Source organism: Gymnogyps californianus, chromosome Z, assembly GCF_018139145.2.
Source record: "Gymnogyps californianus isolate 813 chromosome Z, ASM1813914v2, whole genome shotgun sequence".
Taxonomy (NCBI): Eukaryota; Metazoa; Chordata; class Aves; order Accipitriformes; family Cathartidae; genus Gymnogyps; species Gymnogyps californianus.
In genome coordinates, this window is record NC_059500.1 from 41,252,187 (window position 1) to 41,271,471 (window position 19,285).

At 37.5% G+C, this 19,285-nt stretch overlaps 1 protein-coding gene across 1 annotated transcript in view; it reads left to right on the plus strand.

Annotated features, from left to right (window-relative positions):
• The window catches only part of KIF27 (kinesin family member 27), a 29,242-nt gene extending 11,344 nt beyond the window's left edge, over positions 1-17,898 (plus strand). The window contains exons 4-18 of the mRNA XM_050912948.1: positions 3,266-3,409; positions 5,410-5,616; positions 6,160-6,335; positions 6,705-6,809; positions 7,012-7,019; positions 7,396-7,545; positions 8,612-8,817; positions 9,682-9,879; positions 10,093-10,206; positions 11,257-11,433; positions 12,060-12,275; positions 13,302-13,508; positions 14,333-14,531; positions 14,990-15,154; positions 16,826-17,898. Coding sequence (XP_050768905.1) covers positions 3,266-3,409; positions 5,410-5,616; positions 6,160-6,335; positions 6,705-6,809; positions 7,012-7,019; positions 7,396-7,545; positions 8,612-8,817; positions 9,682-9,879; positions 10,093-10,206; positions 11,257-11,433; positions 12,060-12,275; positions 13,302-13,508; positions 14,333-14,531; positions 14,990-15,154; positions 16,826-17,289 — 2,736 coding nt within the window. The 3' untranslated portion in view covers positions 17,290-17,898. The remainder of the gene's footprint in view (positions 1-3,265; positions 3,410-5,409; positions 5,617-6,159; positions 6,336-6,704; positions 6,810-7,011; positions 7,020-7,395; positions 7,546-8,611; positions 8,818-9,681; positions 9,880-10,092; positions 10,207-11,256; positions 11,434-12,059; positions 12,276-13,301; positions 13,509-14,332; positions 14,532-14,989; positions 15,155-16,825) is intronic.
• The last annotated feature ends 1,387 nt before the right edge of the window (positions 17,899-19,285 follow it).

Below are 19,285 nucleotides of genomic sequence, written 5' to 3' on the forward strand. Positions count from 1 at the left end.
TTTTCTCACTTTTACTCTTCTGATTCTCTCCCCCATCACACCGGGGGGAAGTGAGCGAGTGGCTGTGTGGTGCTCAGTTGCCGGCTCAGGTTAAACCACGACACTCTTCCTTTGCTCTTCCCCAGTCCCACTGGGGTTGGAGTGGGGGGAAGTGAGCAAGTGGCTGTGTGTGCTTAGCTGCCTACTACTGGGCGTTAACTCACAATAACTACTTTCAGTTGTCCTGTAAACTCAGATGTTGTTTTGTATCCTGCAAATAAATCAGTCTGTCAGAAGCATTACAGATACAACTACAATGCAGATATTTTCACAGATATCAGTGTACTTACAGATAACCCATGGGCTAAGTTTTGCAACTTATATCTAATATTATCTAATACTATGTATGTAGTATACTAGTCTATCTAATACTATGAAGTTGCAAGTATCTCATCTATTATCATTAAGTAATTTCCTAACCTGTATTTCTTCAGCAATGTTCTCACCAAGAACTCCTGCATTTCCTTTTAATTATCATGCCTCTAGCTAACTGATTTTCTAAACTATTTACAGATTTCTCTGTCTCATCACTTTTCTAACACTTGCTTTTGTGTTGTATATCAACTTTCTGCTTTTTGGTGGCATCATACTTCTTTACAGTTTTCTAGCTGAGGTGAGAATTTCAAAACAAGATACAAGATTCTTAGCATGCAGATATCCCATGAGGGTTCTGTCATGCCGGTAGCTCTGATTAGCTCTTTCTCAGACAGCAGATAATAGTGATAGACAATGACCTATGGGGAGAAGAGCTCTTAGCCTTCTCAAGCATGATAATGTCTCCTCACAGAATTGACACATGATCACATAAATAATTATTTTTGGGAACATCTCCATATACGTTTAGGAAGTGCATATTTTGGATGTACTGAGTTAAAATGTTGAATACGAATAACAAAACATCCAAAATAATGCAGACTAGTGTACAATAAACAAAGCCTCAAATGAAAATTAATTTTGTAACTTAAAATACCTGTACACTAGTTTGAAACTGAGTGAAGTTCTGATGTAAGGTGAACAACTCAGAAAAACTAATCTGAGTGTGTCTTGTACTAGAAGGAGACAGTGCTCCAACAAGTTAGAATTTTATAACATCAGCCCATTTTCACTTCTTACACCAAACTGTGATAAGCTTGTAGATTGTTATCAGGCAATTGCATATACAAATTCTGTCTTTTCTTTGTTCTCAATCAATCTAAATCACAGCTTTTTTCTTACTTCTTGATTTTCTTCTGTAGCTTATTTTAAATGTCTGTTTCCCAGATTCAAAACAATATAAGAACTCAGTTTAAACCTAAATTTCCCCAGGTGAGTATGCCATCCACAGCCAGGAGGAGATGGTTAGGGACAGGCGAAAATAAACAAGACACTACAGACTCTAGAGCAGGGCTTGCATATGGACAGATTTAATAGCTAATAGGGGACCTATTCTTGTGTGTACATACATAATTCTTTGCTAACAGCTATGATTGCCTGGATAATGCTGTCTTACACAAAATAAAAATACTGGTGTAGTCGGTTAGCCATAGCTAACAGCAAACTCCCACCCAGCCACTCATTCACCCCTCCATCAGCAGGACGTGGGGAGAGAAAATAGGAAGAACAGGAATGAGAAGGCCTGTGGGTTGACGTAAAGGCAGGGATGTTGCTGACCAATTAAAAAACAGTCTCAAATTGGGGAAAAATTATTTAACTTATTGCCAATTAAAAAAAAAAATTAGCTACTCAGTTAGGTAGTGGGGAACAGTAAGACAAACACTAAACCAACACCTTTCCTCCCCCCCTTTTCCAGGCTTATCTTCACTCCTTCACTCCATGCTCCTCTCCCTCACTGCCAAGTGGTGCAGGGACATAGAGGGGTGGTTTATGGTCAGTACATAGTGGTGTCTCTCTGCTGCTCTTTCCTCCTTGCACCTTTCCTCTTATTCGGCATGGGCTCTGCATGGGCAGCAGGTCTGTCAGGAATGTCCATCTGCTCCAGCGCAGGTCCTCCCTAGGCTGCAGTGTGGGTATCTGCTGCTCCACCATGGAGTACCTCCTCCTTCTCCTCCTCCTGCTGTTCCCACTGCTCTTTCTCACTCTTTTGGTTCCCTCCTCTTCTGCCTGTCTGGCATTTTGTGCCCTTTCTTAAATATATTATCACAGAGGCGCCACCGTCTTGGCTGAGGGGCTCAGCTCTTCCCTGTGGTGGGTCCACTGGAGTCACCTGGAACTGGCTGTGTCCAGTATGGGGAAACCCTGGTCTCGTCTCACAGACACCACCCCTGAAATCACCCCCACCAAACTTGACACCTACACCCAATACAACTGAGCAAATATATTCTGATTTTAGTTCTGTATGTTTAATACAATACGGACAATATGCCACTTAGTTTTCTATCACTTCATCCTGCCCCACTCTGTCACCACGCTAACATCTGTGCAAGCTTCTTTTTTCCCGTAGTTGGCTGAGCTCTGCATAATGGTATAGCACCAGTGGGGGACAGGGTACACTGTAAGCTATGCTTAGTAGAAACATTTGCATTGGTACATAGACTTTGGAAAAAGTTCTATTCTATAAAGAGATATCAGGTTCTTGAGCATATTCTTAAAAGCTATTAAGAGTTGTCTTTTCTTGGAACAAAGATGTAGGTAAGCTAGTTGTACAGAAATATCTAGTTTTAGAACAGTAAGACATGATGTTTCCATACTTCGTATTTGGCTTCTACAGGCTTTCCGGAAGAGTAACAACATTTGAAAGTCTCCTTCAATCAGCACTGGATTATGTATCCACAAGAACATCTGAAGCATTTTTATGGTTTCTTTAATCTTTAGGCTGTTACTGAGTTGGAGAATGAGGACAGCTGTCCTTATTTTTTCATTTGAGAAGTGTATTAATCTTACGGTTGATGCTGACATCTTGTGGCTCCATCTCACAGCACTCTAAAGAGAATAATTGGATTTAGATATCTACTTCAATAAAGTAGCTTTGGTTATGGCTACATTGTGCCCTTTGGAAGAAAGAAACTTGTCAGAAGAAAATCAATAGATGAAACAGAAGTGAAGAAATAACGTAGAAACCACAGATAACCACTTAGACAATTTGCCATACATACCTCAAAACTTTGCAGTTTTGACGTCTTCACATCTTTTAACAACAAATGAGGTTTTGGGGTTTTTTTTTCATCTTCCAACTGTAAGAATAATAATGTCCCCTCTGCCCCAGCTGAACTTTTCTTTTATTATCTAGCAGGCTTTAGTTATGGATGAAGAAGTATTTAGCCAGAAGGATCATGAACTGCAGATACTGCAGAATCAGATAAAGACATTACTACAGGAAAATGAAGAACAACTGGAATCTTTAAAGGAGGCTCAAGAAACACATAGATTACAGGTATTTTTCCTCTGGTCCACATTACGTGTATCTGTATTGAACCATCCTTCCACTGTATGAATGCATTCATTATTTCAAGACAGGTCTCAGGATTTTTTTGGACATAACTACCTGTCAATCTTATGGGCATTTTGTTTGAATTAGAGCTGTATCACTTAATGAGTTGAGTTCATCTAGTGGATGAAGCACAATACTGTGATTCCTGAAGTTTGTATATCAGCCTAGCTGTGCCACAGCCTTCTTCTATAACATGAGGTGAATCATTCACCCTCTCCATGCTTCCTAAAGCATAATACACACCCCTCTCCCCAGATGTGTATTACTGCTAAGTAGTTTCAGGACAATTAATGAATTAGGATTTGAAAGGCCTTTAAAGATTCTAAAAAAGACTATAAAGATCCTATAGAATGCTTTAATTGAAAGGTTGTATAGAAACATATTTTGTTATAGCTTTATTAAGAATTAGAGTATTGTTCCCTTTTGACTTTATAAGACAGAATTTCATCCTGATTTTATGAGCATTTACTATTAGAGAAAACTGAGCGACATAATGGAAACACTGCTTGCCTCCTTCCTTCTCTAGATCTTGTGCTTGCTAATGAAATTATGATGGGTAGTAAGTGTATAACATTTCAAGATCCAGGAGACAGTAAATAGGATAGTTAATATTCTCCTGGTGTTGCCTGTCACGTGGATGACAGATAAATTATTATCTGACTTTTTAAAAGAGAAAAGCATAAGCATGGCTAGCTAGTACTCTTCTCCTTATTCTACTTTTTCTCCTTTTTCCTCTTCTTTGCTGATGGCTTGGGGAGAGTCAATGAATGAAAGGTAAGTATACTAGTCATCATCTTTTTCTTCCCTCTGTCACTTTCTTTCTTTTCTGTCACCTCTGGCTAGATTGATTTTTTTTTTTTTTTTTAAACCTGTACAGCATAGTGTCAATTTATTACACTGAGATAACGCTTATATAAATTCTGGAGGATACAAGGTAGAGGTAATGAACAGAAGCAGTCACAGTGTAGGTAAAAGACCATGATTGTTTCGGTATCAGAGACAGGAGAGAAGCTTGAGAGCTCTCAGGTACCATTTTGGTACTTAATCCACTAAAGTGCCACTTTTATTTAAAAACATATAAAATAGGTAGAATAATGAAAAGCAAACACTTCTGTCAAATATTTTAGGTTGTATTCACAGGAATATGTAATTTAGTGATACATGGTAGAATAAGAACTTTAAAAGTAGCATGTACTAGATAGATATTAAATGTTTATACACATATGTATTTATGTAACAGGTGTTGCACTGTGGGGTACAAGCGTATCAGGGACAAAGAGTCTTAAAAGAATTAAATAATAGCTTCAAGGTGGATCAGTTGGCCTTTACTACTTCCAAAATCATAACAAATATGGTAGTCATATATATATTCTATTTCCTATGACACAGGAATATTATGTATTGTATTCCAACAAAATGTCAATTTGCAAAGCATTGCCTATATGTGTTTGTAATAAACTTACAGTCTAAGAAAATAAGATATAAAGAATGAATAAAAATGTATTATTCAAAGTAGGAGAATGCAGAATATCTTTCACTGAATACTTTCGGTTGACTATCACTAGCTATTCTTCAACTTTCCTCTTGTTACTAGGCCAGATTTTAAAGGTACTTAGAAAAGAATTGACAGGAATAGAGGGAGTTGAAAATGGATATAATCTTGGCCTTATGGATGAATCAGTTTAGGTAAGATAAGTAGTTTTGAACAAAGTACAGAGACTGCTGTAGGAGAAGCAAATTTATTGGAGTGTGGGGGGGTGTTAGATTGATGATATGTCATAGAATTTTCAGTTTGTTGCAGAATTTGCCTGTGCACTGCAGAAGAATTTAGGGTCAGTGAGTGATTTACAAGATTCATGACCTTTGTAAGGAATTTAGAAATAGTGAATATGTTCAGAGCTCATGATCAGCAAAAGTTTTGCTTTGTTTTTTTCCCCCATGAGAATGAGAAAATGGTGGAACAGCAAATGCTTATTGATCAGCTAAAAGAAAAATTAGAGAAGTTTACAGATGTGAAAACTTTGGACTTGTCAAGTGCTTGTGGAGATGGACCAGCTGTTGTGGCATCTGCAAGGAGGCCATACAGTGTCCCACTCACAAAGAGTCTGCTACACTCCCTTCACCCACCTTCAGGGACAGAGACCCGAAAGGTAAGGTCTACCCAAATGTACATTTTTTTTCCTTTACTTCGTAATGATTATAGTTCAATAATTAGACTTGACATGACAAATTATGGTGGCTTTCTCAGATGCTGTTTAGCTTCCCATTGAAGACTGAAAAATTACTTTTTAATGTCTTGCAACATATACTATGCCACAATTGTCCAAAATGTTCAGGCTTAAAATTATCACTTACAAGTGCTAAAGCTGTAGTCTTTTCTGGTGTTTTCCTGGGGTTTTTGAGGGTTCAAATATGAAGCATTATCAAAAATGAATGATTATTCTTACCGATACATTGAATATGTTGGATAATGAGTTGCTAACAGTGCCTTCTTTCACATTTCGAACAAGTGCCCTAAGGTCTTGCGAAACCTTCTGTTATGAAGGTATTCAGAGTTATTATAGAAAACCTCTGTAATTTTACTCAGGTGATGACAGACTTTTAAATTGAAATATTTTTTAGATATCAGTAAAGAATTGCTAAATTGTTGCAAGTGGTTTTACCCATCACTTTTTTTGTGTGCTTTTTGACAGGTGTATACCAGCCCCCCTGCCTTCTCCCTGGCCCGGGTAATGGCAGAATTCCGTGCTCGCAGCCAGATGATACTGAGTAACATAGAAGATCAGGATAAAGTCCTTCACTGCCACCTCTCTGATCAGAGCGATGAAGAGGAAGAAAATACAGGCAGCAAAAAGAAAACTTCATTTAAGTAATTTTGTTGTTATTCTTTAATTTTTGTTACAAATGTATAGCAAAGGTAGTATTACTGCCTAATCCTGCCATAATATGAGACCATTTGTGATGTTATTTACAGTAAACTTATGGGACCAACTGGGCATATTACAAAACAAGTTTAATAAACATAGATTTAATAAAGATTGCATAATCCTTGTTTTGGGGCCAGAATCCACCATGAAGATCAGGGCAGGTGGGGAGGTGGAGAGTAGATGGGAAAGAAGGTACAAATGCTTATGTGAGTTTGGGATTCTCCTCTGTTAAGATCAGGTACCTTGCATGAAGCTTAAAGAAAAAAATCCCTGTGTGTTTGGAACGTAGTATGTTTTTCGTTCTTCCTTAGGCATTCCATAAACCGAACATGGACACGAAAACAGGCTTCTCTGTGCTTTCTTCCTGATCTAAGTGACATGAAGCGTCAAGTAGACAAGTCTGGTTTATCCAACAAATCTGCACTACAGACTGACACAACCACAGGTAAAATGGAAGTCATGACAGCAAATCTTATTACAGTATCAGAATATGCAAGAATATCTTTAGCACATGTAATTATTTTTCCTAGCAAAATATGTGTATTTGATACAAATATTTTTTTGGTTATAGTTCAACGGAGGCTTTCGAGATTCTCTTCTTTGTCCTCCTTCTGAAACTGATGTCAGTGACCTTAATGTTTAAGTAATACTTTTTAGTCAGAAAGCACTTCACACATCAAAAAGCTGTTTAGATATAAATCTTTAGTACTGCTTCAATGAAAGAAAATAGATACTATTATCTTATCAGAGATGCACTGAAATGGTTTCAGGAATATTTTTCCTCCCACTTAGGGTCTTGAAATGCTAGTGCATACCATCCTTCCTTTTCCTGTTTAGACACATGGCAGGGAAAAGACTCTTTGCGCCACTCTCTCCTTTTGATTCTTTTATTTCATATGGAAGAACTCCACACATACAATGTTCCAGAGCACTATCTTTTGGATACAGAGTGTATTCCAGATTTTTTATCTCCATATTGCTTTGTTTTCTTTCAAGGTGAAGAGATTGACAGCCTCCAGAAAAGTCATGTTTTTAACATGCAGAAGTTAAAGAATTCAGAGTTGAGACTCACTGAGGCCAAGCAAAAAATGAGAGAACTTGCACTTAATATCAAAATGAAAGAGGAACTTATTAAGGAATTAGTAAGAACAGGTAACTGGCTGCTGTAGGGAAAATCAGAATTAAGACGTTCAGAAACAAAAGAAAAGGCACAAAACTTCTCAAGTCATGCATGTCTTAGTTTTTATGTAATTATCTTATGCAAGAATACTTTTAATAACTTAAAGATTCATAACCTTCATTAATTACTTGCTATGATTGCACTGAAGGCTGTAAATTTTGATTACAGCCTACTCTGCTATGATACACAGATGTATTAGTTAAATATTTTTTGTGCTTTGCTGATTATTGCTTTTATCCACCAATAGTGTAATTTTTCATGTATGCTCAGTGCTACTGATCTCTTCGTGGACATGTATTTGTCACATGGTGTCTGGGATAGGAGAGAAGATACATCACTGTGCTGGGAATGTAAGTATTCCCAGCACTGCAGTAGAGAAGCAGGAGTCAGAAGTGGATGAGGGAAAAGGTCAGTGTCCCTGTTAGCCTACATCCCTTACACATCTGTCCTGGTATATATATATGCCTGCCAGAAACTAGCCTTATGATGACAGTAAGGATCTCTTTGCTCAGCCCCTTCAATCACACCCTTCTCCTGTGCATACCTTCTCTTGAGGTTGTCTTTTGGCACTGAGAAAGATTCTGTGCCCCCAAAAATAGTACTTCGGGAAAGATCACCCAAACAGGGCAAGTCAGAGAGTAGAAACACAATCTTAAGTTGTTTACTGATTATTAAGATGAAAGTTGAGTAATAAATAAATGGCATATTCTTCTGGAAAAAGCAAAATTTTTGAAATACAGGAGAGCCATTTTGGCAAAAACTACAGTAGGCAGAAGAATTTCACTTTATTTGGCACTCAGATGGCACTTTATTTGGTGACATCAGGTGACTCATGAAGAATTCAGATTTAAGACTCCTTCCTTTATCTCTGTTTCAGAGTTAGAGAGGAACTGTATGTTCCTTTAGGGTTGGAAAATGTCTCAGAAATTATTGGTTTAGCCAGAATGAAGTAAGTAATGATTCAACTACAGAATTAAGTATTACATTTCAACTGATTATCCTGCTGTTCTTAAACTATTTGGATATGGTGTCTTTAAGGTAAGGATGCTCAGTCTGTAAGCAGGCAATATTCTTTGAAGATAACTGAACTGGAGCAAGAATCTGAGCAGGCCAAAATGGAACTGGCTGAAACACAAAAGTGGCTTCAGGAGCTGGAGAGTAAGGAGCTGAGAGACATTCCTGAGAAAGCCAAGTTACAAAAAGAGTTCCGGAAGAAGATGGATGCAGCTAAGTTGAAAGTGCAGGTATTTCTGATCTGACCATTAAGATTTGCAAATCTGTGTCTCACTATCACCTTTGAACCTTAACACTCTGCTTGTAAAACTCTCACCAGTTTTACACATTGGAAGCTGGTTGGATTGAAGTAGCTAATGAGAAACTTAATACTATTGTACTCAGAATGCTATTTAACATATACGTGGTTAGATACATACAGTATTTTCTTGGTAGATAAGAAACCAAGAAAGAAGTGGGTGATATGAGATGCTTATGCACCATTGTATGTAGTACCATAAAAGAACCTGCACAAGGAGACTATTACAAGTTTATTAGCTGCCATAAATAAAATCAATGTTTTATGAGAATACTATATAAATTCCAGTTCTAAGCAAATCACTGTGATGATTTGCAAGACCAGGGCCAATACAGTCATATTTGTTTGGCACTGACCTTCTACATTCTGCTATACCTAAGTTTAAATTCTGTGTAGGGCCAGCTTAGGTGCTCTGTGCCTCTTGGTCCTAGAATGGTGGGTCAGACAAGCCCCATACAGAAAGAGGTAGTTGGCTTATTGACTTGAGCTTGGGACCAGCATTCTGGCACCATTATGTCTCTGCACATTTTCCAGAGCTGTGATTTGTGTTAGATTTTATTACTTTCATTGTATTGCCAGGCATGAACTGTATCTTTACCTTTTCATGTTGCTTAATTCTGCCTGTGCCGACTTTACCAGATAGCTCAGAAACCACAGAAATAATGAGTGATTGTTTGGGCAGAAGTTAGTAAGTCTTGCTGACTCTAAGGATTCAGTGAAATAAAGAATGAAGTTGAGTCATATTTTAGTTTTACGTTTTCCTGCTATTAAGCTGAAATTTGCCATGAACATGCAGGCCTTGCAGAAGAAGCAGCAAGACACTAAGAATCTGGCTTTGTTATCTAACCAAAGTGAGAGACAAGCAACAGAACTTGAGCAGAATGTGGCTCAGATGAAGCATCAGCAGACCCAGCTACAGAAGAGACTGTGTGAGGAGAGCGAAAAAAAGAAGCAACTAGAAGCAGAGATTCAGCGGGACCAGCAACAAATTAAAGTAGGATTCTTCCTGTTTCTTTACAACAGAGTATGAGATGAGCCAATTTTGCCTCTGCTTCCCCAAAGACAATAAACTATACTGCCAGGCTTTCCATAGTTTTAAGTAATGACTTTCTTGACAAATGCATACTTGTGTGAACTCTGACATTAAATGCATTTTAAAAACAGACTGACTGAGGCAGGAAGAATGAGGCTTTTTGTTTGTTTATAGGAACTTCAACTAAAGATGGAGCAACAACAGAAGATCCTTAAACTTAAGGATAAAGAGATTGCTGAATTTAAAAAGAAGAAAAATAACTCAGTGGGAACTTCACAGAAGCTACAGGTAGCTAATCTATTCCGAATCTATGTGGGCCCTGAAAAAAAAAATTATTTCTTCATCCCTAGTAATCTTTGTAAAGTGTTGGGAAGAAGAGTATTCCATTGTAGTTTTGTCTTCTTTTTTGCTGTAGCAAAAATTGGGAGTATAGTCTAGCAGCTCTTGTACTCTTTTTGAAGGAAAAGAGAGGCTCTAATGTCTTTTCGTTCTATGATTCGTCAAAGATGCTGATTCAGAGACCTGAGAATTCAACAGGTTTGGTTGTCTGGTAGGTTTGAGGGTGATCCTGATGAACTCTGTTATAAACGTTCCATGATTGGTTTGTTTTTTTGTTTTCTCCTCTGACATAAATGACAGAGGTCTATGGTTTTCATTGTTCCTAACAGGGTTAGAAAAGTAGGTGCCCTATGCAGCAGTGCCACCTACATTATTTCAGATGTGGACATTGGAACACGAGAGTTTCATGAGTTACCCAAAGTCTTTAAAGGTGAAAAGAAATTTTTAAAGTTAAATAAAGGCAACTTTTTAGCCTTACCAGGGATATATCCACTGATAAACTGTGGCTTCAGAATAGGTTTATAATGGACTGTACTAGCAGGATCAGAGCTCTCATTTACTGTCTTTCTTTCTTTTAACATCATAATTTCTTGTCACTTAATGTTTTTCCACAAATAGCTGGTCTTGGGCAACTATAATGCAATGAGGATGGCCTAGCTGAATTCTTGTGGTACCTTCCAAACCTAGTTGCTGTGATTATATAGAAGACATCTATTTATATAACTGTTCTTAGAAAAAGAATACATTTCATTAAAGGCATCTGATACAAATTTGTTTATACAAGATGTAGCAATGTAACATTGCTGAGCCTCTTTTTAAGTCAGTCCAATTTCTGTATTATTCTGAGTCAAGATTCTGTTGCAGAATTAATGTTAACATTAGAAACGTCAATTTCTTCTACAGTTTTATTAGTTATTCTAAAAAAGGAAAAACATAATCATAAAATTCTGACCCAAAAAGTCCTGATTAATGCTCTCTGGATCTCTGTTTAAACTTTAGAAATTAGAAGAGCAAAAGAAATGGCTGGATGAAGAAATGGAAAGAATTCTCCAACAGCACCAACAGTTAGCAGAACTAGAAGAAGATTTAAAGAAAAGAGAAGCCATTGTAGCCAAAAAAGAAGCATTATTGCAAGAAAAAAGCCACCTGGCAATCAAGAAACTGAGATCTAGCCAGGTGATTTAAGAAAAAACATGAAACTCACCACAGTTCTAGTGCTGACTGAAAGACTGGGGGGGCAGAAGGCAGATAGATAGCAGAAGAGGCTCAAGCCATGTGACCTGTGTCTCTACCACTGCCATGAAGTTATTGTGTGGCTTGAGCAAATCAACATTTCAAATGTGAATAACACAGAATAATCATTTTTATTCACTTTTTCTCCCCAAAATTCCAACAACAAAACAATCTGAACTGTGGAGTTCTGTTATTGCAGAGCATTAAATAATATGATATCTAAAAATGACTCAGTGCTTTTGCAAACTAGAGAACATGACAGGGAAACATTTAGCATTATTTATTTTTCAGTAGCAAAAGTGAATAGAAATTGAAGTATCATTGTCACTTATAATGAGTAGCCCCTTTAATTTTTAGTATGTAGAAAACTGCACGTTGAGCGTTTTTTTTCTTCTTTCATCTTTTGAGTAAACAGTAAATTTTATGATAGCCACCTACTCAGAATAAATGGGGTCTCATTGCAAGAAGCAGGCAAGTCTTTCACTGCAGAATGTGACGATCTCACCTACATTTTTCTTACTGGAAGGAGTATCTCAGTTTTATATCTATGGTTGCTGTGGTTTTTTTAGGCTTTAAACAAAGATAGTATGAAATTGTCTACTCGCTTAAGTATGCTGGATCAGGAACTTTGTGATAAAGGTATGCAGCTTCAGGGCAGCACCACTGAAGATAAGACACACATTTTGGAAAAAATTCAGGTTCTCCAGGCGGAAAGGGATCAGCTGCTCAGAAGAAGAAATAGTGTGGATGAGAAACTGAAAGATGGTAAAGTGTTGTCAACTGAAGTAAGTAAGCACCTCTGAGATAAATATAGGTTTTAGGTAGTGTTGTATAATAAAGTGTTCCAATCAGAACCTAAAATGTCTCCAAATATTAGATAAGCTAGAACCAAGGAACTGAGGTTGGGTGCTTTTGTAAATAGCAACATTAAAATACTGCTTTGATAGCACTACTTACGTACCAGTGAACAAAGTTTATGTTCAGAGGGACTTAATTCAGCTAGTGCCTTGACAAACTCCACTGGCCTAAGGATCGTATAATCAGAAATAAGGGAACTAGAAGTTTATCAGTTTATCACAGGCAGATATTTTAATGTCAGGACGTAAAACAAGGCAATGTACTCGCATACTGATGCCCCTTGATTTTTTTCATAAGATTTTGTGAAAAAGCAAACTTCACCTGAAGACGTCCATATTTTTACAGCGAAAATAAGTCATATTACCTGGATCATCCATACTTGAGTTGATCAGTATAATTACATTGAAGATATAATAAATGAATATAAAATGCACAGATTATTTTTAGGTCTTGAGAAGTAGTGTAGGCATATGGCTGAGGCAATAACGTGCCAGAAAGAACCCTGCTTGCCTCACTCCTCAAAACCTTCTGCAGTGCTTCAGGCCATGCATTTCTGCCACTTCCCTACACAAGTTATGGTCACCAAACTCCTTACCGACCTGCTTCATTCATTAATCCAACAGAAAACTGACACAACTGAAAAAATAATACCAGAAGTCAAACTGGGGGGAAGATGAGGGAAGGATAAAAAGGGAAACATTACTTATGTTTTTGTGATGAACCATTTGATCGACGTCTGTATCATGGAAGGGGTACTATGGCAGAAAAAGACAAGTGTTCTAGATTTGTACTCTACCTTTTATTTTTCCCATTCCATTCTCTGTACGACTACTAGTTTGTCTTGCCCTTAAGTTTAGTTTCACTCTTGAGAATAAAGTTAAAGATGTCTAATGTATAGAAAGATTAATTCTACACTTTTTTTTTAAAGATCTCACTCATGTGTTTCTTTGTAGGAAGAACATGTCCTTTTCCAGGTGGAAGAAGGAATTGAAGCCCTGGAGGCTGCTATTGATTACAAGAATGAAAGTATCCAGAATCGCCAGCACTTGCTTAGGTCATCTTCTCAGATTCTTTCACAGAGCGAGAATAATGTAATAGGAAAACTAGTTTCCCTGTCTGCTGCTGAGCTCAGAGCTATCATCTTCAAATATTTCAACAAGGTTTGTTTTGGCTACTGAATCATATTTTGTCCTATTTTCTGTTACTATTCTAGACAATGAAATGAAATGGTGTCAAGAAATAAAAATAAATTTAACGAGCTTTTGGTGCAAATCTCTTCAGGTTACATAGATCTGCTATTAATTCAGATATTTTTAATTTTTACATTAAACTAAATAGGATACTTGTGTGTTAACTTTGCATATCTTGTTTTGGGTCATTAGCTTAAAACGTGCTGCAAATCTGGAAATTTCCTTGCTCCTTTCCAGTGCTCTGTGTTGCTAACTTTTGGAGCAGCAACATATTTAAATAGTGGTGTCATACTGAAGTTCTTCCCAACTGCAGGCTTCATAAAGCTCAGGCTAGTATTCCTATTTTTTTTCTAAATCCAGTATAAAATATTTTTGCATACACTGCGTGCAGTGTGTACAGCCACATACTGAAGAATCATACGGACATCTGGAAACATAAAAATGAAATGCATTAGGACATGGTATGTCTTTGTGACCCTGGGTGAACCTTGGGTGATTTTGTGAACAAGTTGTCTGTGGGATGCAAGTTGGAAGTTTCCTAGAATCTGGAAAACGCTGTTGTTTCAGTTTAAATTCTGCACAAGGTGTTAAAAAAATCCACTAGTCCATGTGATCAAAATGTACAGAGCTCATTTCTAAAGTGTGAACTTGTAGGAGCGGGCAAATCTGTTTCCAGTATAAGCTTATGGCTTGTAGAGACCATTGCTTTTGTATGCTTTAATCTATTAAGCAGAAGGGTAAAAGCTTTTATTAAAATGGTTTGATAAATCATAATAAGTGTATTTCTTTCTTAGATTGTTGGCCTACGTGAGTCTGAACATAAATTACAACTGCAGATTGAAGAACAGGAAATTAAGGTCATAGACCAGGAAAACATAATACGTGAATTAGAATCTGCACTTGAACACGTCAAGTTGCAGTGTGACAGGCAGCTGACCCTACAACACAAAGAACATGAGAAAAAACTACAGTTAATACTGCATCATTTCAAAGGTATTTGCTTCTTGGGGGGGATTGTACAGTATTACCTTCAGTCACTACTGAGAAATACTATATTCCAACTGAAAAAGGACAATAAGGTTCAGAGATATGTTTTGGCTGTTACTAATTCTGATGTTGTGTAGGATGCAAAGGAACAGACACATGGTGTCTGTATGAACAGAAAATTGAATGTTTTTTTAAAGCAGTATCAGAATTGTTGTATTTTCATATTGAATTTGTTGATATTGGAAAGTTGAAAGATACCGGTCCTGCTGATCTTGATCTTCTAAATACTCATATTAAAACTGACAAGCGGGGTTGGCATGGCCTTTTTGATCCTGTGTCATACTAGTTAAAATGTATACATTGCAAGCAAAGTGTCAGCAAGATACAAGACATATTCTGTCTAGTTGGGCATCTTGATTTTTGGCAGAGATACTTGGTTCTTAAACTGGTTTTACTTGTCCTAGAACAAGATAGTGAAGGTATTGCAGAAACCTTGAAAGGGTATGAAGTAAAAGTCCAGCAACTGGAAAAAGACTTATTTTTCTATAAGAAAACCAGCAGAGAGCTGAAGAAGAAATTGAAGGGCCTCTTTGGAGAGTCATCCCATCAACTATTGGCATCCACTAAATGTAAGTATATTATCTTAAAATATTTATGCAGTTGTCAATAGACCATTTGAAGGGTGGTGCACACACAGAAGTATATCAGATAGACATAAAAATCATATTTTTACTGAACTAACTGTTCTCAAGGAATACATTACACCTCTCCCCCAGTTTCAAAGGAGAGACAACATTGGTTTGTAGCTGTAGCAGTGGTATACCAGTGGTTTAAATTCTGCTTTTTTCTCTGGATTCTAACATAATTTCAGCATCTACAGCCTCAAACTGTTGTGGTTAAGAAAAAGGAATTTTACTATCTGAAAGGGTCTGAATGACGTTGTAACTAACAGGTTTGTCATACGCCATGCTTTTAGAGAGGTTGCTCCCAGTACTTGATTTCATAAAAGTTGCTTACTGGGAGATTGTCAGTGAAGAACTCCAGACTTTCAGTTACTAACTTACTTTAGTTACTTACTTGCTAAGGCTAAAAGAGAGGATTTGTACACTTGTAGGGAAAAAAAAAAAAGAGTTTTCTAATGTCATTCTGTGCTTGGACACAGGGGAAAAAAAAACAAACAAACAAACCAACCAACAACCAACTGCTACTATAAGTTTTTAATTGTTCCATGTCCTGCTTGCCAGAATCCAAACCTACAATAGACCTATTCAGGTGGAGGAGAAAAGAAGGTTCAATTTCTGTCACTGTTTTGGTTGTCTCACACCTCTTGATGCCACCACCAATACCTCATGGGCACAATACAGTCTTTTTGGCCCTGTGTTTCTTCTTAAGGCTCAGCATGACTGGTTCTTCCTCCCAACGGATGCTTCTGTTTCTTTCCACTCAGGCAGTGCCATGCCTTCCTAACACATAGATGCTCACCACATACCTGCTGCTCCCAGACTGAATTAAGGCTCAGCCCTTGCCCTCTAGGCAGGATAATGAGCCAATACATTCATTACTATGAAGTACACTGTCGAACTGTGAACATGAATATTCTAGAGGCTGGATTATAAATAAGTGTGGGAAAGACTATTCTGTGTCTAGTATGCAAAGAAGCATGTAGTTTAGGGCATGTATCCGTGTGGGGAAACACCCATCCTAGCCAAATTGTAGCAAGGAGAAGAAGGGAGAAGATCCCTGTGAATTTCCAACTTTTCAAATACATATGTTTGTAAGTTTTATAAGAAATACTCTATTTAGTTGAGTACTAATGACTCAACATTTTGAGGCATGCTGCAATACAATGTAATAAAAACACTTTATAATTTGTTGCTGAGCTTTAAAAATAATAAAAGCCCTGTGTGTACATTACAGTTAAATTTGCAGAATGTGTTTTGTGTGTTGTGCTAGTGTAATTGCTGACTGTTTTTAAATATATGAATAATTTCATATTTGACTGTCATGGTTCAGTTGTTTTAAGACTGCCTACTAGGATACATTACAAGTTAGAATGGTGAGGCTTGTATTACCAGCACCTTGTCAGAGGAAAGTAACAGCTAATACCTCTGATGTTTTTGTAGATGACAAACTTTTTAACAGAAAGGACAAAATCTGAGGTGCTGATAATTTTTTACCATGTTCACACTACAAATTACTGATGCTGTAAAACTGTATTGACTAACTAGTATTTCTTGATGGCAGACACTCAGAAGAGTTTTAACTTTTAGCTATTTATCTCCTGATAAATTTCATTTTAGATAACAGTGCTGGTGACAAGGCATCCAGTCAAGATGAAGCAGAAATTGCTTCTGAAGAACTCAGGTTGACACTTAACCCTGAAACAAACAGTCGACCAGGGAAAATACAAGAAACAGACAGAACAAGTATTTTCAGAGCACAGCAGAATTCATACAAGCTTAGAGATGATGTTTCAGAATTTGGGTGCAACAAAGAATGTTTGTCAAGCACTAGTGATGACAAAACAGGAACAGATGAAGCTCAGCCTTCAAAATCTCATCCTCAGCTACCTTCTGTCATCCAGAGAAGAGAGACCGTAACACAGTTTCAAGGAGTAACTCCAGTAAAACTATCTCGCCGAGAGCTACGTCATATTCCTCCCTCTGAATTATCTTTGAGACGGTCAAGCCTTGGAGGTGGTGTCAGTTTTATTGCTCCAGATTCCATCGAAATGGACAAAAAGTCTAGTGTCACTAAGACATAGTTACTCTTCATTGCATTTTTAATAGCTGTTGCTACTGAAGCAACTGTATTTGATTTCTTTGTTCATGGTCTTGTTAAGTATCAACCATGGATAAATGAGTAAGTGTTCTTTAGTTCTTATTGCTCACTATCAAGTTGTTAGGTGTTATGCTCACACAGTTTCAGTGCATCTGAGATTGATTTTAATTAACACAGTATCTAAGAACTTTCATTGAAGGCCTTTTAACATTGAAGAAATTACTTACATTGGTTTGGTTTTTTTGCAGTAACTTCAAAAAATATGTTTTTCAAAAATTGCACTGTGAAGTGCACTGCACTTGTGCAACTTAGGTTTCCTAGAACAATCCTGTACTTCACTTCCGTGGGTCAGAAACAGTAACAAACTATTTAATTTATTTGGATATATAGCTATAAAATTTAGTTGCCAGACTGTCACCTAGTATTGATAATGACTGGCTCCTGTACGCTTTTTATCTAAAAACATTTTATACGAGCCATGTTTGCGATCAAAATGGGTACCTAAAGATAAATTTGTTCCTGAAAAGGAACATAAAAAAGTACTTACTTTTCTTTTTTTCTTCTTTACGGCTTATCTATGAAATTAAGAGAATTGCTTATTTCACTTTCTGTTTTTGTTTGTTGGGCATTTAAAGAACTGCACTTGGCAACTCAAAGTGTGATATTTATTTCTGTAGTACTAAAATGGAAAAAACCAGAGGACCAAATTCAGTATCCTCTAGGTAAGCCAGATGGACCAATATATTATTTGTACTAATTAGTCATGTCCTTCCACAGACAAATTATTCTTCTGAATTCTGTATCTGCTTCAGATCAAGGACTACACATATCCTTCGGTTAACTGCTATACTGTTGTTGGTAGTGCATTCAGGATGAAAAGCAAATCTCTTCCGTAAGAGGACAGTGGTCACTGAGAAGCATATGCCTAACAGCTGCACAAACACGAAGGCAGAGACCAGAATGTCCGCGATTAAATGAGATTAACACTTCTAACTGTAACTCTCTCCTACATAAAAAGTGGCAGTACTGAAAGTAAGGTTAGTTTTATTTTAGTGGTGGACTTCAGCCAGTCATGTTTGAAAATGTTGTCTTAATTATTAGATGTACTTAGGAAAGGAATTTTTGCTTTCTGCTGTTGTCTAGGCAAGGTCTTGTATATAGCATGTGTGGCTATAGGTGTAAAAGAACTGCATTTTTCCACACTGCTAGCGCAGTTCAAATCTGTCCACATTATGAGGATGCTATTACAGCATGATAAATGGACCTATTGTCTTGTGGCACATTTTAAAATTTTCTGAGTAGTCTGCAAAATATTTCATTCTAATCAGATAGATGAACTACTTAACATGTCAAATGATTGTATCTTTCACAATTATACCTAATTATTACCTATTGTTCAGCTGAATTGTGAGATAAGGATTGGGGTCTTTCTTGTTTTTGGATTGGGCTGGGTTGTTTTTACTGTCATGGAAGTACTGAGCCTTAACTAATGTTAAGTTTAATATTAGTGTATATATCATTCACTTAATGTTTCTAGTCAATAAACAGAAGCAAGTAAATGCAGTTTCAAATGCGTACTTATTTTCTACATCTCCATATTAAGTGAAGGAATTGTTGAAGGCATTTCTTCTCAAGATAATACTGTGCATTATCGTACACCTCATACTACTCTATCGATGAACACGAATTCCTCTTCTTTTGAAGTTTCCACACATGAAAAACCTGTTCTTTATGGATGCAAAACAAGCAAGAGAAAACGTAGGAAACTACAACTCAAACCGCGAAACCTCGGCGTCCCCCGCGGCGGACGGCCCGTCCCCGCTCGCCTCCACCTCCGACACGGCGCCGGGGCCGGCGGCGGCGCTCCCGCGGTGCATGCCGGGCAGCGCCGGCCGCCCGGGGGCTGAGGGGAGGCGGCCCGCCCCCCGGCCGCGCGGCCGCCCCGCGCCCTGTAGTTATTTTGATCCCGGCAGGAGCCC